General features: G+C 41.4%; 2 protein-coding genes and 1 long non-coding RNA gene across 16 annotated transcripts; 1 reads left to right on the top strand and 2 right to left on the bottom strand.

The window, feature by feature from the left end:
• Nucleotides 1-321: 321 nt before the first annotated feature.
• On the bottom strand, nt 322-3,261 carry LOC149980032 (uncharacterized). The gene is made up of 2 exons (XR_016483751.1): nt 3,179-3,261; nt 322-690 (listed from the first exon to the last, which is right to left on the bottom strand). It is a non-coding gene; the product is annotated as an uncharacterized LOC149980032 (long non-coding RNA).
• A 745-nt stretch (nt 3,262-4,006) lies between these two features.
• LOC110534052 (heterogeneous nuclear ribonucleoprotein U-like protein 1) lies at nt 4,007-12,769 on the bottom strand. 14 transcript variants are annotated; one of them, XM_090186826.1, is made up of 16 exons: nt 12,471-12,769; nt 11,740-11,912; nt 11,119-11,487; nt 10,809-11,025; nt 9,857-9,930; nt 9,627-9,766; nt 9,388-9,487; nt 9,150-9,262; nt 8,780-9,046; nt 8,536-8,658; nt 8,311-8,439; nt 6,773-6,941; nt 5,632-5,889; nt 5,363-5,529; nt 5,074-5,247; nt 4,007-4,979 (listed from the first exon to the last, which is right to left on the bottom strand). In XM_090186826.1, the coding sequence occupies exons 2-16, from the start codon at nt 11,873-11,875 to the stop codon at nt 4,878-4,880; spliced, it is 2,538 nt and encodes an 845-aa protein (XP_090042952.1). In that variant the 5' UTR covers nt 11,876-11,912; nt 12,471-12,769; the 3' UTR covers nt 4,007-4,877. The 14 variants fall into 14 exon arrangements, 9 of the variants coding, with proteins under 9 accessions (XP_090042952.1, XP_021474370.3, XP_021474368.3 ...); XM_021618695.3 differs by having other exon boundaries at nt 11,650-11,912; nt 12,471-12,619; XM_021618693.3 differs by having other exon boundaries at nt 11,626-11,912; nt 12,471-12,610.
• Nucleotides 12,770-14,745: 1,976 nt separating this feature from the next.
• LOC110534051 (radial spoke head protein 6 homolog A) lies at nt 14,746-18,996 on the top strand. The gene is made up of 7 exons (XM_021618692.3): nt 14,746-15,324; nt 15,410-15,638; nt 15,759-16,061; nt 16,155-16,604; nt 16,702-16,846; nt 18,225-18,342; nt 18,472-18,996. Exons 1-7 carry the CDS (start codon nt 15,230-15,232, stop codon nt 18,710-18,712), a joined length of 1,581 nt encoding a protein of 526 aa, XP_021474367.1. The 5' UTR covers nt 14,746-15,229; the 3' UTR covers nt 18,713-18,996.
• Nucleotides 18,997-22,361: the final 3,365 nt, after the last annotated feature.

Below are 22,361 nucleotides of genomic sequence, written 5' to 3'. Positions count from 1 at the left end.
TGTAAAGATATATATATATATATCTTTTTTTTTTTAAATACAATGACTTGTATCCATATACTCAACTTCCTATTTGTCCAACAAAAATAATATTATATAAAACGGTTATAGTCCATTCTTATTTACACATGCATCATCAAACATAGTACAATTTAATTGAAAGTGCACATTCAAATCTACACAATGTTTATGAATTTGACTTTTAGTAAAATGTCAGGATGCCACTTTTGTGGATCTGCATGAATTATGTAATCTCCCTCCTTGTGGGTGTCTTTCTATCTCCATTTTTGATCAATTCTGTCACATAATTTCAGTCGTGCGTTTCTTTTTTTCCAGAAAAGTTCTGATGTTGCTGACGTTGCTCTCCACGTCCTCCTCCATGCCGCCTGCCTCCTCCCTCAGTCCGGCCCTCCCACATGGGCGTGGGGGCCTCAATTTCTCTTGGCCGTCCACCCACAGAATGGTACACCGGCCATCAATACCGTCAACAGAGACAGAGGAGAATCAGAGCAGTTTCTCTCTTTATCTTAATTTTTTTTAACGTCAAACACAAAACTCAGAGTTAATCAGCTATAGCATACCTTGTAGACTGCAATGCTTTTCCCCTGCCTTTACTAGCAAAATGTAAGACTGGTCCTTTCTTGCTGCAAGCGGAAGAGACGGGGAGACAAGGTGCACTGCGCTGCGCAGCTGTGGAGAACATGGAAAAAGGTTCATCATTAATATAGCTATTAACAATACAAATAAATATAACTAAACAAGATATGTTTGGGATATATAAGCGTTACTGAGAAAAGTCTACATCCATATGCACTTCATATAATTATGCTAAATGTTCATGCTGACTGACTTACACAGACGTCCTCATACTAATTTTCTTGCTGACTCTGTGGAGCTGTACTCATCTTCTGGTTCTGACTTCCTCACTGCACTTTGCTGTGCCCTCTTAAGTGCTCAAAATTATGTTGCTCTTCTGTTCTCTTCCCTGAGCTCACAATCTGAGGCCAAGCTTTGCTCCTGACTAAAAATATGTATTTTAGCGCTGTAAGGATACAGGTCAGTTGACAGGCCCGAGCCCAATTTCCCGATAGTTTGGAATTTAGGCTTAGGAATGTTTTAACTATGTTAAACTACACATCATGAAATATATTGAGACAAATTACAGACAGCCTACAAGTAGAAAAATATAACGTAATTGAACATTAAACGTATTTCAATATGATTGAAATAGGCCTATAGACTACTGTTTATTTTATTTCTGTTTTCATTTGAAGCATATTTTATACATCGCTTGTTTGTATCAATTGCAAAGACATTGGCAACTTTGTATTTGTTGTCAACTTTGTTCTGAAGTTATCCGTGGTCCAGAGAGACAAATAAACCATGTGATGTTATGTTTAGCGGAGATCTAAATATGTATATGTGACGCCGGAGGGCAACAAAGCATCCACTGATGCACTTCTATGGGTAGTCTGAGGCAAGCGTTATACACCGAATCCAAACCGGCTGCGCGCGTGCATGAATTAATTTTGTTCCCCAACACCAAACGCGATCACAACACGCAGGTTAAAATATCAAAACAAACTCTGAACCAATTATATTAATTTGGGAACAGGTCGAAAAGCATTAAACGTTTATGGCAATTTAGCTAGTTAGCTTGCACTTACTAGCTAATTTAACGATTGTTTTGGGAAACAGCTCGGAGATGTAACGAAGCTCTAACGATGTACTTAGCCTTAAAATGCTTTTGGGAAACCGGGCGCTGATTGAATACGGCCCTTAGAGTTGGACAGGTAATATCTTATCACACTATCATATTTAGCAGATATGATATGTGCCTTGCCCAGACTGCTCAGGGTGGTGCGCGTGCAGCCCTACAAGTGATAATAGGAACCAAATCCATTTCTGTGCTGCGCACACGCCTCTGAGCTGCACTGTCTCGTTCTGCCCGATTTGAGAATATGTTTGCGCACCATTGACTAGAATTCAATCTTTGCGCTCTAGTGCTTTTAATGTGGACATAGATTTAGCCTGCATATTACGTTACTTTTAGTATACAGGCGATATTGCATATTTTTCTTCTCTCCCTAGGCCAAGGACTGAAGCGTAACCTGAAAACGTTTGATTATCATTTGGCATTGACACTAATAGTCCTCCAATAGATCTTGATGTATCTTATGGATTTGCCTGTAAATGGGTTTAAAAAACATATGGAGAAATGAATCACCTAGTGAAAAGTAAGGCTTATAAAAACTGAGACATTCTTCAGCACTGTCATGAGGAAAACCAACCCCCTCCTTTGACAAACTACCAATTGCTCAGGGTTGAGATTGGTGTCCAGCAGAGGCTCTGTCACAGCAATACGTGACTCCACCTGAACCGAAGTCAGTGCGAGAAATGTGCATCCACAGCACAATTCTGCTGACACTTTGAATATCACATTCCCGTCGGAGTCTGTCTCATCCTTACCTGATGGCACACATCTGTAAGCAGAGAAGACTCCTCCATGTTTAGCTGTCAAGCTCCCGCCTGTTCCTCTTTGGATTAGTAGATACATCTCGTTATTTTAACACTTTTTAAAATATTCGATGAGGGGTGTTGACATCAACCGTATTACAGTTTGGACTTAAATCGGCTAGGAAATATATGGCAATACTTAAATGGCTGTCTAGCAATTACCAACTTAAAAGTTTGAAGAATTTTAAAATGTGTAAATATTGTACAATCCATGTCTGCAGAGAAAGATTTACCCAGAAAGACTCACAGCGATTATCACTGCCAAAGGTGATTCTAACATGTGTTGACTCGGGGGTGGGAATACTTATGTAAATTAGATATTTGTATTTAATTGAATACATTTGTTCATTTCTAAAAACATGTTTTCACTTTGTCATTATGGAGTATTCTGTGTTGATGGGTGAGAACAATTGAAATCATTTTGAATTCAGGCTGTAACACAAAATGTGGAATAAGTCAAGTGTGTATATATTATTTTACTTTGCTACAGCAAATAGTGTTTTATAAGCTCATGTGGGCTGGGGATCCGTGAGAAGAGGCATGACACCATAATAAAATAAATAAGTCAACATTATCTAATCAGTTTTCAATATACTCACCCATATAGCATATTGTTCCTATCTCTCCCCATTATATTCACAAATTGTACTATTGTACTTACTGAGAGTAATGTTCTTATTCAGGCTTTCGCAAATGTTTTGTTGACAAAGATACGGAAACTGTAACTTCCTGTTTCCATATGTCGATAATTGAGTCAAGATGATGCACCGATGCGAATGTTAAATAAATTGTATCAAATCACCACACATGACATATGAGATATCCACTTCTGTGTAGTTCTAAATTTACCTAAATTGCAATTAACTCATGTGCATTGGGGCATTTGTAATAATATTAGTTGTTGCCTGCAGTGTTGTAGGGTGTTGGGGGGAAACGACCCCTTAATGTATTTTATGAGAACCAAAAGCAACCTTTGGTAAGATTTAGATATGTACATACAGTACTAACTATCCGGAAGCAAACACATTTTAAAGAGAAGTGGGCAGAATATTTTTTTTTTGTTATAGATCGGGGCAAAACACCCCCCCCCCCCCCCTCAAATATCAAAAGTAAAAATGACATTACACATCTCACATCTATTAATATCCTCATTATGATGGGGGTGGGGGGAATGATTATATCAATGTACATCAAAAAATGTTGAGATGAGACAAATAAAACATTTTGTTAAGCAAGAGTAGTGGCAGCCAATGAAAGTGTGGAAAAAGTGGTTTCTGTGAAAATTACAGGAAGTTTAACCCAGTGAGGTGTTTAACCCCAAGCCACCTAATTACTTCTTTACAATGTGCCTTTAAAAACACTAACTTTTAGGTGTCCAATGTTATAGCTGTGTGGTTCTTGTAATGATCCATAATTAAAATCTGGACTTTTGTGAGCCGTACTCAAGGAAACAAGACAGAAAGAAAAAGAGACAACCAAATTAAATTACATTTTGAAGTAAAAATCTTCAGATTATATTCTCAAATACAAAAAGATTACATTTTGTTTGAACACAGAACCATATGCAGATACTGTTTGACATACATTCTATACAGTTTTACAACCACACAAACTAGTTATTGATCACAAGATTCAAAAACGACTTTAGGGACATGTTACAGAATATTTTAAATGGTGTGAAAAATGCTGGTAAATGTGGTTTTACAATCTCTCTTTATATAAAAAAAAAAGTCATCAAAATGTCAGTCTTCAATTTCAATAAATATGGGCAAAATATTAATGGTTAAATCAAAACGAGAATAATAAGTCCAGACTCCACCAGTTTCATTAAAACTTATGGTTCTTTGATCTAAAACTAAAAAATGTCTTGTCAATAGCAAAATTTGAAAACAAAAACAATGTTGTCCAAAAATATTCCATCTCTTAAAAACACATTTGAAATGTACACATGCAAATCCCAGCTACCTTTTATGAGCTCTAATAAACAAACATTCACTTGCGCAACACTAAACTGTCCTACATCTGCATGTTAAACTACACCTCTGTTGCTCATTTCAAATAGCCAACATTGAGAACAGGCAAGAAAAATAAGCTGCGTGTTACTAAAGTGTTGCAGGACCTACTGCAAACATAATGCTAACGTCGTGGCGTGGCAAGAATAAAAATCCTGTATCTAAAAAGGCAGGGAAGAAAAACTGGACCCTTAAACATTTTTGAAAATGTAAGCTATAAGAAAGTGCAGGCTAATCATTAAGGAGATGTATGACAATGAAAAGGCAGAGGTCTAGCCTGCAGGCAGGATAAGCAATGGAATGCTGCTGAGGGAATGAGATCCGTCTCGTCAGCGCACTACTTTATGCCTACTGTGTGCCCTGAGAACCCTGGCTGTAGTTTCCATATTGGCTGTAGTACTGATTCCATTGGCTCTGGTTCTGGTAATACTGCTGCCACTGCTGTGCATACTGGATCAGAGAGAGCAAGACATTATCAACAGAGCTTTAGACAGGTGAACATGATATATGGGACAACCTAAGAAACTAGGTTGGCCCGACTCACCTGTTGATACTGCTGGTTGTAGGTCTGTTGCTGCTGGTTGTAGGTCTGTCCAGTGGCAACAGGAGCAGCGGAGGCGGCAGGAGTTTGGCTGTAACCTGGGTACTGGCTGTAGCTGCCGTAGTTGTAACCCTGGTTGTAGTTGCCCTGATTGTATCCCTGGTTGTATGTCTGTGGCTACAAATTAAAACATACGATGTCAGAAAGTTTGAAGGACTGGTGAAGAGTTGACAGAGGAACATATTCCAGAGGGAGAACCACATGTAGGGAGATACCATTTAACACAGTTTACCTGTCCTTGGCTGTAACTCCCAGTGGCTCCCTTGTTATATTGTCCTTGGCGGTGCTGATTGTAGCTCACTCCAGATTGCTGGTTGCGGTTGTAGCCATGTTGTCCTCCTGCAGCACCATCACGGTTGCTCCCCCAGCGGTTCTGCTGGTAGCCTCCATGGTTATACCCTGTAAAGTTTAAAGCAAAAGCAGTTAAGTAGGCTCACTAACATGCAAAAAAAAAAAAAATTTTTAAAACAAAATAAATTCCACAGAAACCTTCCACCTCACCTCCTCTGAAGTTGCCACCTTGACTCTGATAGCCTCCCCTTGCCCCTTGGGGACCACCACGGTTGTCATAGCGCTGGTAGGGTGCACCACGACCACGGAATCCTCCTTGGCGGTTGTCGAAGCGTTTGTCTGGGGGTGGGCCGGCCTTGCGGCCCTCCTCGTTGTATTGCTTTACCAGCGTGTCAGCCTCTTCTCGTTTCAGCTCGATGAAGGTCACGTCGTCAAGAAACTCACCAGCTTCTGGGAGCACAAAGTTGGCTACAGGAAGCAGAGGGGTTGGACGTTGTCAGGACGAGTATAGCGGCACCGTCGAAAGAAAGAAAATCATTATTACTATCTGATAGACAATACTAGGACGAAGGGGAAGAGGGAAGTGGGGGAGAGTTATACCAGAATTATAGCAAAACATTACCTCAAGGGAACAGGGGAGAATTTGCTCCAGTTTAGGGAGGAATTGTATTTAACTAGGCAAGTCAGTTAAGAACAAATTCTTATTTAAAATGACGGCCTACAACGGCCAAACCCTAACCTGGACGACACTGGGCCAATTGTGCGCCGCCCTATGGGACTCCCAATAATGATACAGCCTGGAATCGAACCAGGGTCTGTAGTGCCTTAGACCGCTGCCCCACTCAGGAGACCATAGAAAAATAACAAAACTAAGGAGAGTGATGAATATGTAGAGTTTTCAGTTGTAAACCACAAGCATAGCTTACGGAAGGAAGCATAGCCTGTGGGCGTATGTCCTCAGTTAGTCCTTAAGTAATAAATGTGGATTTTCTTCCACTCCCCTGGTACTGGAAATTGCACTGCCAATGGTTTTGTTAAAATTTTCAATTGATAATCTATTAAAAATCTCATCCTTCAAGGGTCAGCATCCAAACCAACACTTGAAATGGACATCCCCCTGCACCCTGAGTTTGCAGTGCTAAATAGATGAATGAGAAAGATGAAAGATATGGTTAAAAAAACAAGAGAATGATAGATGATAAAGGGGGAAATAGTGGGAATAGCTCTTTGAAGGGGGGCGGGGGACGGGTGGGATCTTCCAAGTTTCGATAAAACAACAAACAAACAAAAAACATAGGAAATGCATTGTCTTTGTGTGGTTTTTAATTTTTGTTATCCATGGAATTCCTACCTTTCATTTCTAATACGGCATGATCGGGCACATCCTTCCCTTCCTCATCAGTTCGCTTTAACGTTCGCTCTTTTAAATCCTCGTCCGTGGGACATATTACAATAGCCTTGCGTTGAAAACCTTCAAAAGGACGCATTTTTCGTCTCTGGGCTGATCCATATACATTTGTCTAGCAAAGTTGACAAGAAAAAAGTAGAAGCTGTTTATTATTGTTCACTTGTCTGCTTTTGTTATGGCTTTGCGTTCCATAGGAGGGAAATTGGATTCCTGCAACGGTGAAAGTGAGAGTTTTTACCCCCCCATACTGTTCTGGAACTACATATGGTTCTCTCACAACTTACTTTTGTGTCTGGAATACATTTCCTGGGAGAAAGAACTTTGGGGACCCATGTTAGCCATCTATTGGCTAAATTCTTGCAAGTTCTCAACTGGTCAACGTTTCCAGTGAAAAGCTGAGAGCGTTAGCTACTTAAGGCCAGATTCTACATTACAAAATAACAGTTGCGTTTAAAAAAAAAATCTATTACAAAAATATGCTGCATCCTTTAATACATTTTTGCCATGTTTACAACGCACCCTTACAAGGTTGAGCAAATAGATGAATGTGCCCATTAATCCCTTCTGCCACACAGCTCACATTCACTTCCATATAATTAACAGTAGAAAAACCAAATCTGTAAAATCAATTGAATTGTCTCCAGGTAAACCCTTAAGGACAATCAATGAACTGTTCTATGTGGCAGGTATTTGCTACACCACTGCTCTGATAATGACCTCTAAAAAAAAGATCAACAAATAATTTAGCATTTTTAAAAGTTGGGTAATATTTCACCTACAATAACAGGGTCCCCATTTACTTACCAGAACCTACCTTTTTGTCAATAGCCCAACTGTCTCATGACAATAACAACAGACAATACCTACCTGTCAATACTCACTCACACTGTGGCACCCATTAGAACGTCCAGAACCTCACCTACCTTGAGTAACTTGAGCAAACGCCCTGAAAATTCAAACATGTTAGTTCACTTACCTTAAGGTCTTATTTATTTAACATACAACATTTTTAAAAAAAGTTCCATATGCTGTCTGTATGTATAAATCAACTATCATACATCAGAGGTGATGAGAGTTTAAACTTGAACTAATCTTACAGTTAACGAACAGAAGGTGTATTTCTTACTCACCACCCGGCAGTGTTTACTTGTTTTTCAACATCTTATTATAGACATGGACTATTTGTACAGCTTATAGCTCTTTAAGAACAGAACATAGAGAGGATATTCAAAAAATATTGAGTAAAAACATACAATTGCAACACCGCTTTCATTTAAGCAAAACAGAAAGAATGTTTTCAGCAGCATGTTCAGGGTGATAACTTCCAGGAGTTCAGATGTTGATCGAGGCCTCTACACTAGAGAGACCGCATCACAGAGTGCATTAATGGACATGTGCATCGGTGAACAACAGTGGGCAGGGTTGGGAAGGAGGGAGGGTGAGCACAAAAACACAGCATGGGATGAGAAATCAGACAGTACCTGATCCAGGATGTAGTTACGCTTCTTGCGGGCAGCGATCTGGATCAGCCTGTTCAGACACTGTGTGGCCTGCTGGATCAGGACATCCCACCGACCTGAATAGTTCTTCTGACGCCGCAGCCCCATCACCTGAGGGTAGAGGTTTTCATTACGTTAGAGGGGAACTTGACACCAAAAAAGACCAAGACTAAAGGATTCTGTGTTCAAACAAAGATAACAACTGACCTTCATCTTCTCCATTATGGCGTTGGTGCCCAGGATGTTGTATTTCTTTGCAGGGTGCTCCTCCGCGTGCTTCAAGGCCCAAGTGGTTTTCCCAGACGCAGGCAGACCAACCATCATCAATAACTGAGGTAAAACAAGAGGGTCAAACATGCAATTGGTCATGGAACCTCACAGCTACCGATGACAGAAGCAATCTAGTCTAACGAATAAAAAAAATTCATGATCCAACATGGCTGGCACTCACCTCACAGTCAGCCTTGGAGGCAGGCCCAACAGTCCCCCGCATCCTGTTCTCCAGAGGGACGTTCTGAATGAAGGTGTATCCCTCTGGCAGGGGGAAGAAGGGCTCCTCTTTCTGGCCAAAGTTGAATTCAATGGCACAGTTCTTCACAAGAACGTGGGGAAAGAGTGGCCGCTCGGCCAACTCCTCCCGTGACACACGGAAGGCCACATCTAGCCACTTGCCGTTCTTTGAGAAGGCCATCTCCACTCCCTCACCGCTATCGAAGTCCTGAACAAGACATGGAGAGGAAAACGTTTAGGCTTATTGAGTACTCAGCTTCTATGAGTCAGATGAATCTAAGTGAATCTTCTGCACCATCACAAATACTTACAATGTAGCACCCAAGGACATCGTTTTCACCAAACTTTTCCCCGTAATCCTCAAATTTACACTTCGAAGATTTCTTGCCAGTTCCTCCATAGCCATAAGAGAACGGTTCTTCACCTGTAATAAGCAGTAAAAACAGGAGTTTGTGTGTTGTTTCAAATCACATGAAATATTGATAGTAACAATGACATAATCCCAAGTGTTCCAGCTCAAGTACAGAAGCGTTTTTTTTTTAAACTGACCGAGCTGTGTGTTGCAGGTGTCCAGAGACCAGCCAATCCGCACTACATGAGGATCAGGCTCACTGCTGGGAAGGTGCTTCACAGAGATCTCCTCGTTTATCTGGGCAAGAAAAACATGCACCAAATTATTATTATTAAAATCGAATGAGACTTGACAGCAAAAAATAAATAAAAAGGAATATTCCATCTGCAAAGCACCTAAGTGAAATGCAACTTCATTTAAAAAGGAAATACTCTACCTTCATTTCAAAGCAGACTCGCCCTTTGTTGACGCCATAGGAAGCTCGTGCACCTGACCACAGGTATGCAAAACCTTCAATGGTCAGCGGGTATCCACTATACCGGTCACGTGATACCTTGAAGTGCAGATCGCAATTATCTGCAAAAAAAACAAGACCTCATCAAAAGTCAATAATAAACCATTTAAACAAATCCTACTACAATCCCGAAACATAGTACTTTCACTCACAAGTATCAATGGCCACAAGAGTGTCATCAAAATCTTCTTCCTCTTCCTCTGCTGGAGGCTGGGGAGAACGTCCCCTGTGTGACAGGAGTGTGGAGCATAAGCTAGAGGTGTAGTTCTACAGAATGTTTTCAAGACACTTCAGTGAAGTAGTTTTCAAACTAGCGATGTGCACAGTTATTGGAATATCCGAAACAGGCGTTAGTATTGGAATATTGTGTGAGTATAATTTGTTGTGCCAAAACATTTTATGGACTTGTTTTAACACTGGAAATGCTTATTCTAAATTAAATTATAATATCCATGTGATACATGTTATACAAGTATCCATACAAGTATCCTACCATGACATTTCAAATATTTTATTTAATAAAACAAAAAAGACTGATAGCCTTCACGTTGGTAGCTTGTTGTGTATGTTGGCCAATCAAAGCGGCTCAATGTGTAGCAAGAGTAATGAGAGTTCACTATTGCAATGCAAAACGGAATAAAAGGACTGAATTAAAAGTTAGCGAAATTAGAAGGAGTAGGCTACAACGAGCAACCAACAGGTAGGCTGTTTTATCCGAATGGAGTTGGGGAGAAATCACTAAATGTGGCCTCAACTAGCCATACAGTGTAGCTAGCCTCTCTAGGCTACTCCAGTCAAGACAGGCACTGTTATATGGGATGATAAGTAACATTGTGTCTGCTACAAGCTAGGTAGTCTTGGCTGTACTCCAGTAGAGGCTCTCTATGCCTCCATCTGCTCGCTCCAATCTCACAGGCACCTCCGCAGATGCAGCAATAGAGCACCAGCCTTTCCCCTCGCACAGCAGTTTTTTTTTAAAACAACACATGCATTTCAAATATCTGGATATCCAACAAAAATTCATGATACTATTCGAATAGCGAAATTATTTTAAACCCCCATCCCTATTTCAAACTTGTTCCACTTAAAATGTTTCTAACACACCTTTTTTCCTCCCGATGTTCATAGTATCCATAGCCACGGCCTTCATCGTATGGCCTCTTACGGTTGTGTCGGTTATCCTCCGTTTTGGCCTGGGTCGCCTGCTCAGCCCCCCATTCATTGGCTGGCTCTGGATGATGAGCCCTTGGCTGCTGGGACTCCTTCTCTTCCTTCAACTGCTCCTGCTCCTTTTTCAACTCTGCTTTCATCACAAACTCCTCTGCACCAATGAGGTCAATGTGGTCAATAATTACTGCTTGAGCAACAGTGTGAATTGAGAGAATATACTAAGCATGAACAAGTTATTACTGACCTGGCTTAATTTCAGGCATCTCCACAGGCTCAATTGATTCCGACTCCAGTGGCTCTTTTTGCACAGGCTTTGGTTGCACAGGTTCTGGTTGCACAGGTTCTGGTTGCACAGGTTCCTCCATCTCCGGTTCTAGCACCTGTGGCTCTAGTCTTTTGTCTGACTCATACGCCTGCGGAATCTGTCGCTCCATCACATCTTCTGTGAAATCGACCATCCCAGATCCCATTGCAGGGACTTGACCATACATCTGCGCCCCATCCCGGCTGTCTTCTTCACTCTGTTCGTTATCACCATTCGCCTCATCAGCCTGCGGGACAAACTGTACTTCCTTGTCCTTAATATATTTTTCTTCTTCCCCATCATCTTTAACTAAAAAAGAAAACAGTGTCAGTATCACAAGCTGCTTGTTTTACATATTTGGAGTAGCACAGCAGTTTCATCTGCAAACAATCTGTGAACAACAGTGGCCTTGGCTGTATTGGTGCAATCTTACAACGGTCTACATACACTTTGAACCCCCAATATTTGTACCGTCATCACCATCTCCAGCGTCTCCGCCAATATCGTTTTGCTGATCCCCCTCCTCCCCAACATCGGCAATCGGTGGCCCATCCCCTTCACCTGCAGCCTCGGCCTCAAGTGCTGACTGCAACCTTATGACGAGATCCGCCTTCAGCCCACGAGTATCCAGGCCTCGCAGCTGAAGCTCCTCCTTCAGCTCGTTGACTTTGAGCTTCTTCACATTGATTCCACTCATTTTTCATGCAACTTCTTCAGTGATCAGAAATTCCAATCTATACGAAATTAATGCACAGGCAAGGAATTCAGTTTAGAAATGTACTTAACCGCCTAGTAGTGGTAACGTTGGCTAACTAGCTATTTACTGTAGTTAGTTACACATTATTGCCCCACCTGAGCTAGCTAGCTCGCTATTTCGTTGCATTACAGGACCATGCACGGACATCGCTCGCGTAGCATAAACATACAATAAATACACTGCGAAACAACGCACGGGTCAAAATCCAACAGTTTTCTTAAAGTTAGCTAGCTAGGTAGATTTCTACTGGAGAACCAGTTTAGGTCTGACGTCACACCAACATAACTAGCTGTATACAATCATGTTTTTTTTCTGTAACCTTTATTTAAATTATGCAGTCAGTTGAGAACAAATTCTTATTTACATTGACGGCCTAACCCGTACTACCCTGGGCCAATTCTGCGCCGCCCTATCACGATCGGTTGTGATACAGCCTGGAATCGAACCAGGGTCTGTAGTGCCTTAGACCGCTGCTTCACTCGAGAGCCCATAGATAGTATAGTGTAGCTAGGTCATGTGAATTTACATTACTAACCTCTTTCCTCACCCCTATAATGTCCTTGCTAGAGATTCATGCAGCGACCAACTCAACTAAAACAAAATGGACGACTCTGTCGCTAACGAAGCTGTAAACATCTTTGCGCTGTATGTCTGTTTCTTTTTCTTTAAGTTTTTATTTCCGAATCGCTACCAACTGACATCTGCATACATCGCCACCTACTGTCCTGGAGTGTGAGACCGGTCACGACCTATCTATGCCTCCATATTCTCTTAACTAACCATCATCTGCATATAAGACCCCCTCCCCTGTCCGATATCCAGAAAGAGATCATCAATCATCAACATGACTAAGGTAGGACTAATAGCACCAACCTGTGTAGTTACATTTTCCAACTTCCTCTTGATAACTCCGATCCCACCCTGACCTGGAAGGTTCGGTCAAACAAGAAATCCATAATCCAGGTGTACATTCTCCCACTAATACCCATTCAATTTAATCAATAGACCTTCCCGCCACATTGTATCATATGCTTTTTCAATGGCAAAATATACTAAAGTGGATTTAACAAGTGACATCAATAATAGATCATAGCTTTCACCTGGATTCACCTGGTCAGTTTTTGTCATAGAAAGAGCAGGTGTCACACTCAGTGAACATGTACAAAACATTAGGTACAACTGCTCTTTCCATGACACAGACTGACCAGGTAAACCCAGGTGAAAGATATGATTCCTTATCGATGTCACCGGTTGAATCCACTTTAATCAGTGTAGTTGAAGCGGAGGAGACAGGTTAAAGAAGGATTTTTAAGCCAAATTCATAACATATAATACATAATACATATAATATAATACATATAATACATAATACATATAATACATAATACATATAATATAATACATAATACATATAATATAATACATATAATACATAATACATATAATATAATACATATAATACATATAATATAATACATAATACATATAATATAATACATATAATACATAATACATATAATATAATACATATAATACATATAATATAATACATATAATACATATAATCCGTAACATATCATACGAAATGGGTGATGGACATCACAAATGAATACATAACATATGAAACGTTACATATCATACTAAAATGCATCAGATTTACATACAGAATAATACGAATCCAGGTTGATTGAAATCAACCATCCCATATCCCATTGCAAGGACTTGACCATACATCTGCGCCCCATCTGGGCCGCACCCCATCCGGTACAACCATCCGGTACAACAAGAACGTGAACGTTTTGAAAAGGTATAGATTTAATGACACAACTGGTATCTTGCAACCGATAACGAGCAGAATCATCTACAGTCCCTCTGGGTATCCCCTCAAAATGACACTCATAACACCCATGCTGAATTATTATTAGATATACTGTAGATAGATGGTAGATGGTAGATGGTAGATAATATAACTCAATTATGTTTCCACCAGGTGGATTGGCCAGTAGTGGAAAAGAACTTACTCCGGACCCTATAGAGACAGTGGGAGCCAATGAAGGAGACACCTACCGAACCTTCAGATGTCACTGACCAATTAAAAGTGGTCATCGAAAGACAGTACCACAGAACCTGAGACTGGCACAGGAAATGCTGAATTATGCTCCATCTGTGGAAGGGCGTAAAGAAGAATATTATAAACTGAGGATGAACAGTTGCAAAATTGTGACTGCACCTCTATATTTATACTGGCTCTTAACACCATGAACCTATTGAAAGTAGACACTGATTCTTGTTCATCCCAAAATATCTATGTTATGTGTCCTTAGTTTTGTATTTGACGAAATTGCCTAATGCACTGGGGCAATCTAGCAGGGAAAATATTTACCAAAATGTAATAGATTTTTGTTTTGAAAGTCCTTAATAGAAAATCTCTGTCATGAGAAAAAAAAGAAAACAGCTTTTTGTTTGTTATATTTGTCCCATGTCTTTTCATTGTGGCCAATTTGAAACAAACAACGTACAGCCTATGCATATATACTGATCACCTCTCTGTCAAAGGTGGACGGTGAATTCAACCGTTATTTAAGGTTTTTGATTGAGAATGCCTTTTCAAGACTGTTTTAGGAGGGAAAGGCTATACAGATGTAACAGTACAAATTTAGACCGTCCCCTCGCCCATACCCGGGCGCGAACCAGGGACCTTCTGCACACAGTCACCCTCGAAGCATCGTTACCCATCGCTCCACAAAAGCCGCGGCCCTTGCAGAGCAAGGGGAACTACTACTTCAAGGTCTCAGAGCAAGTGACGTCACTGATTGAAACGCTATTTAGCGCCCACGCTAACTAAGCTAGCCGTTTCACATCTGTTACACTGACACACCTGACCTGCAAACTGACATTTAACTTCAGAATTGGTTAGGGTCAGGGTTAAGGGTTTAGTGGGGGTCAGCTAAGGATCCGTTTTGGAGGTTTGCAGGTTAGCAGTGCCAGGGGTGATGGATGTGCTGCCGCTTGATGGACGTTCTATGCATAGCAAAGTACCACGAGCACAGCAACAGTATTGTTTACCCTAGCAACGGGCTGCTCGCTGTGTTTTTTTTACTGGTGAAGAACAAGAACTCGGATAGCTAGCATCCCCCAGATGGCTATCTTTTGAGATTTTGGAAGTTTTAACGTTTGGGAAAAGTGTTGATAAACAACCTTAACTTAACCACGACAGTGGTGCGTATTGGGTGTTAGCAATCTGTTTTCACCACAGGACCGTTTTTCTGTTGAGTTGTTAGGAACGCAAGAAAAATGGCAGAGGGAGCACTGAACAACCAAAGGGAGCACACAGCGATCTGCTTCAAGGCCTTTATGCTCAAGAATAGTACAAAAAGCAACCTCAACCTGTGAGTATTTATATGATTGCCATAGTGGATAGTGAAGGTGGCGTGCTAGTTAAGTGAGTATGACACTGTTCTCCAACCTTTCCAGCTATGACCATCTTTCACGATTACTGACCAAGGTGATGGATGAGCGTCCAGACAATGTGGTTGACATAATTGAAGACATGAGCCGTGAGGTGAAGCAGGAATTTCTGCAGGACAAGCAGAGCACCTTGAGAGACATGCCACTGGCAACGGCTGCACAGCTCCTGGCTGAGCAGCAGAGGTTACTGTTTTCACGGAGAGGGGGTGATGATGGAGAACAAGAGGAGGAACTGGTAAGAGAATAAATGACCCAGGTCCTTGCACATTCACTTTACCAAGACTGATTTGGGGAATGAATGAGCAAGTTGTATAGTGTAATCAATAATTATTTCAACGCGTCTGTGTCTCATTAGGTAGAAACACCGCTTCCCAATGTGAGTGAGCTTGGCTTCTTCCTCGAGCAGGCTGGAGTGGGACTGGGTAGAGAGGAGATGCTGATGGTCTTCCTGGCACTCAAGCAGCTGGTGGATTCCCAACCGCTAGTGCGCTGCCGACTTTGGGGCAAAATCCTGGGCACAGGGGGCAACTATCTTGTTGCTGAGTGCGAGTACAGAGAGGGGGAGGAGGAGGAAGAGGGTAATGAGGAAACAGTGGAAGATGAGGAAAGAGATGGAGAACCTCGGGATGATGATGAGGAAGCCGATGTGGTGGAAGTGGTGAGTTACTGAAAAAATGACTGTCTTACAGTATGTTGCTTTCATATTACGTTTCTTCTTGTATGAAAAGTTTATGATGACTTTGCATTTTAGATTGATACGCTCCCAAGATCCACCTTCAAGCCCCCGCCTGTGGTGCCAAAGGAGGACAATCGCACAGGTGTGAACAAGTTTACTTACTTTGTGTGCAGAGAGCCTGGCCTTCCCTGGGTGAAGCTGCCCACTGTCACTCCCACCCAGATCACAGCCGCACGCCACATCCGCAAATTCTTCACAGGGAGACTGGATGCCCCCATCATCAGCTATCCTCCTTTTCCTGGCAATGAGGCCAACTATTTGCGAGCCCAAATTGCTCGCATCTCTGCCGGCACACAGGTCAGTCCCCTCGGGTTCTATCAGTTTGCAGAGGAGGAAGGTGAGGAGGAAGAGGAGGGAGCCCGAGACAGCTTTGAAGAGAATTCTGACTTTGAGGGAATTCCTGTTCCTGAAATGGCAGAATCTCTATCCACCTGGGTGCATCATGTCCAGCACATCCTTCAACAGGTAACACTCAAACAAATTACTTTTCTAATGTGATTCTGATAAGCCATTTTTAACCCATTTTTTGTGCCCTGAAAATTATCACATGGCCTTCTCCTAGGGTCGCTGTGTGTGGGTGAACCTGGCTGACAAGCCTGAGGATGACTTTGAGGAGGAAGGAGATGAAGAGGAGAAGGAGGAGGAGCCTGATGAGCCTGATCCAGAGGTGGGGCCTCCCCTCCTCACTCCACTCTCTGAGGATGCAGGTCAGTATATTCCAGCGGAGAACAACTGCCCCCTCTCATTGAAGCCATGGAAGTTAAAGTCCGACCGCGGTACTGAAGGCATTGTTTGCACAAAACAGGACCCCCATTATAGTGAATGGAAATATGTCAATCTTCGTGTAAGTAAATACAACATTTGAAGACAATCATGGTACCAATAATTGTTTCTAATACACCAGATGTTTGTCCTTGAACCGATTATTTTAAAATCGCACAGAGAAGAAGTTATAACGGTAATTTAGTTGCTAATGGCAGCCTGCAGTACCCCGGTCGGCCTTCAACTTGAGGTAATAAATGAGAGGTGGCAGCACTGAGCTAGCCTGCAACGCCACTTCCCGGAGTAGCTTCAAACAGAAGCGACAATAAGCAAAGACAGTAGGGTATGAAGATAGGCTTAAACTGCTTCTCCAATAGAAATCCCTGATCAAACTTGTAGCAAGAAACAAATCAAAGGCACTCATTTTTGATGAAAATAAAAATGTGTCAGCGTGTCACTTTCACAAGGTTGGAGTAATAACATGTTGAAATGCATATGACATTGGCTCAAATCGAGGTTGTGCCTTTAGATTTATAGAAAATTCACAACTAAGGAAGAAGTTTTCACTTCTCTCATTGACCTCTGAAACGCCAAACCCTGGTCTGATGAGTCTGCTTCGCAAGCATTCCCAGAAATCTGGCAATTTTTTCGTCTTTGGGTTTAGAAACTCTGCTATAAGGACACAGCTGACGCTTACACCGACTCCATGGTTTGGGGGTGCTGTCGAGAAATATCTGCCAACGGGCGAGGGAGGGGGGATTGAGGAAAAATAATGACCTGCTCATTAGTCACCAGGAATAATAAAGACCTAGTTCACTGATTTAGCTGAAAAAAACATGACGGCCGGAGTAATGAAGGCATAGTTAGATTTTTTTTAATGATATATAGTTTTGGCATTACAATTTATCAGGGGATGCTGCAGCACCCTCAGGACCCTTACTTCCCGCGGCTATGACCGACTAGACGAAACCATAACCTTAACCAAACCCTTAACCCAGACCCTAACCTAATTTTGATCAATTCTGACATTTTATATCAGTTTGGGCATCAGGCGTATCCTTATAGCCTTTTTCAGCTCAAACTGCGCATTTTATGTCTCCATCAGATGCCATCTTAACCAACTTCATTTGGCTTCAATGCGCTATTGAGTCTTCACATAGGAATTAATGGTGTCACGTGAGCGATGGCTTTGTCCATTCATATATAATCATTGGTCTATTCTCAGTCTGTTGGTTGGCCTACATTTTCACTCCATGCTGGTGGCATGTCTATTATTATTATGTGTTAAACTCCTTTCAAATGCATGATGTGTATGCATTTCAGAGACTACCAACACCCCTCCCTGGAGCTCCAAGATGTCCTCCACCCTCATCTCTCAGTTTGCTATTGCAGTGCTGCGCTCAAACCTCTGGCCGGGGGCTTATACTTATGCCAGTGGAAAGTAAGATTGAGTATCATTTATTTATTTGTAGAACTTTGTAGGGGTAATGTATTATATATTATTATAACTGTGGGATACAGACAATATCCCCAATAGAATAAATATGTTTTTGTTTGTTTACTAAATTAGGAAGTTTGAGAACATCTACATTGGTTGGGGCCTGAAATTTGCAGGGGAAGGGTACATCCCAACTGTTCCAACAATGCCCCAGAGAGAATACCCCAGTGGGCCAGAGATCACAGAGTCCCTGGATCCCAGTCTGGAGGAAGAGCAAGCCCTGAAAGCAACCCTGGAGGAGCAGAGGGCTGCCCAAGAAGAGACAGAGGCCTTGGGTGAAGATGAAGAGGAGGAGGAAGAAGAGGATGATTAAATTTGTAGTTAACAAACACTACATTACAAAATAGGCAACATTTACTGGGCTCTGTTCAATCCGTGTCGCAAAGTTCAGCTTTACAGCGTGATTGAAATTTAAAGGCAATGTTCCGGCTTTAGCTGAGACTGCATTCATGGTAAACGCCGCATATGCCGGCTCAAAATTGCCTTTACATTTCTACTGCAGAATCTGTAACGCTTCAGCGATAGATTAAATAGAGCCCCTAATTTATTAAGAACAAATAAAACAATTCGTACAGCAATGTCCACTGAGAGAACAATGCTTGTACATGTTTTTTTTATTAGTCATTTTTTAAAGATTATACAGACAAACAGGTAGAGAGCAAAACACACACTGATCCCCTACCAAATCCAACCCACCCTCACCCACCACGATCCAACAGTGTCCCACCCCAATACCAGGTTTTAATGAAACAATGTTTGTGCATTTAATTGACATACTTTTTTAGACATCAGACCGTTGTCAGATGTGTTGGCAAGGCAGACTTCACTGTTTATTACTTTCCACATGAAGCAGGCAAGTAACTGAATACCTCAGTAATTGCTCCTGTCCTTAATTGGCCATGTCAGAACATGTGGGGTGAGCCTTCAATAAGTATATGCAGTACCAGTCAAAAGTTTGCACACACCTACTCATTCCAGGGTTTTTCTTTATTTTTGCTATTTTCTACATTGTAGAATACTAGTGAAGACATCAAAACTATGAAATAACACATGGAATCATGTAGAAACCCAAAAAGTGTTAAACAAATCAAAATATGTTTTATATTTGAGATTCTTCAAATAGTCACCCTTTGCCTTGATGATAGCGTTGCACACTCGTGGCATTCTCTCAACCAGCTTCATGAGGTAGTCATCTGGAATGCATTTCAATTAACAGGTGTGCCTTGTTAATTTCTTCAAGTTCAGTCGCAAAAACCATCAAGCGCTGTGATGAAACTGGCTCTCATCAGGACCGCCACAGGAAAGGAAGACCCAGAGTTACCTCTGCTGCAGAGGATAAGTTAATTAGAGTTACCAGCCTCAGAAATTGCAGCCCAAATAACTGCTTAAGAGTTCAAGTGACAGACACATTTCAACATCAACTGTTCAGAAGAGACTGCGTGAATCAGGCCTTTATGGTTGAATTTCTGCAAAGAAACCACTACTAAAGGACACCAATAAGAAGAAGAGACTTGCTTGGTCCAAGAAACACGAGCAATGGACATTAGACCGGTGGAAATCTGTCCTTTGGTCTGATGAGTCCAACCAGCATGGCTGCCACAGCATTCTGCAGCGATACGCCATCCCATCTTGTTTGCGCTTAGTGGGACTATCATTTGTTTTTAAACAGGACAATGACTATTTGACCAAGGAGAGTGCTGGAGTGCTGCATCAGATGACCTGGCCTCCACAATCACCCGACCTCAACCCAATTGAAATGGTTTGGGATGAGTTGGACAGTAGAGTGAAGGAAAAGCAGCCAACAAGTGCTCAGTATATGTGGGAACTCCTTCAAGACTGTTGGGAAAGCATTCCAGGTGAAGCTGGCTGAGAGAATGCCAAGAGTGCAAAGCTGTCATCAGGGCAAAGGGTGGCTACTTTGAACACTTTTTTGGTTACTACATGATTCCATGTGTTATTTCATAGTGTTGATGTCTTCATTATTATTCTACTATAGTAAAAATAAAGAAAACCCATTGAATGAGTATGTGTGTCTAAACTTTTGACTGGTAATGTATATCTCTATAACCATAAAAGAGGTAGAGAATAAGAAGGACAGATTTTGTATTAATTTGGCATAAAAATAAAACACAGAATGCATGGCAATGTAACGCAATAGGTAAAACATTTCATTATTTGTTGAATCTCTGCTAACCCTGTGAATTAGGTTAGAAACAATTCTGTAAATGAAAGTAAGCAGGATCATTAACTATCATCATCCTTCTGTTTAATCTGTTGCGCTGTAATACAGATGTTTGACTAATGTGTAATGGATATACAGTTCAAGTCGTAAGTTTACATACACCTTAGCCAAATTTTCACAATTCCTGACATTTAACCATAGTAAAAATTCCCTCTCTTAGGTCAGTCAGGATCACTGCTTTATTTTAAGAATGTGAAATGTCCGAATAATATAGAGAGAATGATTTATTTCAGCTTTTAATTATTTCATCACATTCCCAGTGGGTCAGAAGTTTACATACACTCAATTAGTATTTGGTAGCATTGCATTTAAATTGTTGAACTTGGGTCAAACGTTTCAGGTAGCCTTTCACAAGCTTCCCACAATAAGTTGGGTGAATTTTGGCCTGTTCCTCCTGACAGAGCTGGTGTAACTGAGTCAGGTTTGTAGGCCTCCTTGCTTGCACACACTTTTTCAGTTCTGCCCACACATTTTCTGTAGGATGAGGTCAGGGATTTGCGATGGCCACTCCAATACCTTGACTTTGTTGGCCATTTTGCCACAACTTTGGAAGTATGCTTGGGGTCATTGTCCATTTTGAAGACCCATTTGCGAGCAAGCTTTAACTTCCTGCCTGATGTCTTGAGATTTTGCTTCAACATATCCTTATAATTTCCCGACCTCATGATGCTATCTATTTTGTGAAGTGCACCCGTCCCTCCTGCAGCAAAGCACCCCCACAACATGATGCTGCCAACCCCATGCTTCACGATTGGGATTGTTTTCTTCGGCTTGCAAGCCTCCCCCTTTTTCCTCCAAACGTAACGATGGTCATTATGGCCAAACAGTTATATTTTTGTTTCATCACACCAGAGGACATTTCTCCAAAAGTATGATCTTTGTCCCCATGTGCAGTTGCAAACCGTAGTCTGGCTTTTTTATGGCGGTTTTGGAGCAGTGACATCTTCCTTGCTGAGCGGCCTTTCAGGTTATGTCGATATAGGACTCGTTTTCCTGTGGATAAAGGTACTTTTGTACCTGTTTCCTCCAGCATCTTCACAAGGTCCTTTGCTGTTGTTTTGGGATTGATTTGCACTTTTCGCACCAAAGTACGTTCATCTCTAGGAGACAGAACACATCTCCTTCCTGAGCGGTATGACGGCTGTGTGGTCCCATGGTGTTTATACTTGCATACTATTGTTTGTACAGATGATCGTTGTACCTTCAGGTGTTTGGAGATTTCTCCTAAGGATGAACCAGACTTGTGGTCTACAATTTTTTTCTGAGGTCTTGGCTGATTTCTTTTGATTTCCCACAATGTCAAGAAAAGAGGCACTGAGTTTTGAAGGTCGGCCTTAAAATGCATCCACAGGTACACCTCCAATTGACTCAAATTATGTCAATTAGCCCATCAGAAGCTTCTAAAGCTATGACATCACTTTATGGAATTTTCCAAGCTGTTTTAAGGCACAGTCAACTTAGTGTATGTAAACTTATGACCCACTGGAATTGACACAGTGAATTATAAGTGAAATAATCTGTAAACAATTGTTGGAAAAATGACTTGTGTCATGCACAGAGTAGATGTCCTAACCAACTTACCAAAACTATAGTTTGTTAACAAGAAATTTGTGGAGTGGTTGATAAACGAGTTTTGATGACTCCAACCTAAGCGTATGTAAACTTCCGACATCAACTGTATACTTTGCGTTACCTCTTATTAAATCAAGCCACAAGATAA

The sequence above is a fragment of the Oncorhynchus mykiss genome, chromosome 10, assembly GCF_057628025.1.
Source record: "Oncorhynchus mykiss isolate SJ-2025 chromosome 10, ASM5762802v1, whole genome shotgun sequence".
NCBI classification, from domain to species: Eukaryota; Metazoa; Chordata; class Actinopteri; order Salmoniformes; family Salmonidae; genus Oncorhynchus; species Oncorhynchus mykiss.
This window is presented reverse-complemented; position numbering and strand designations above follow the sequence as displayed.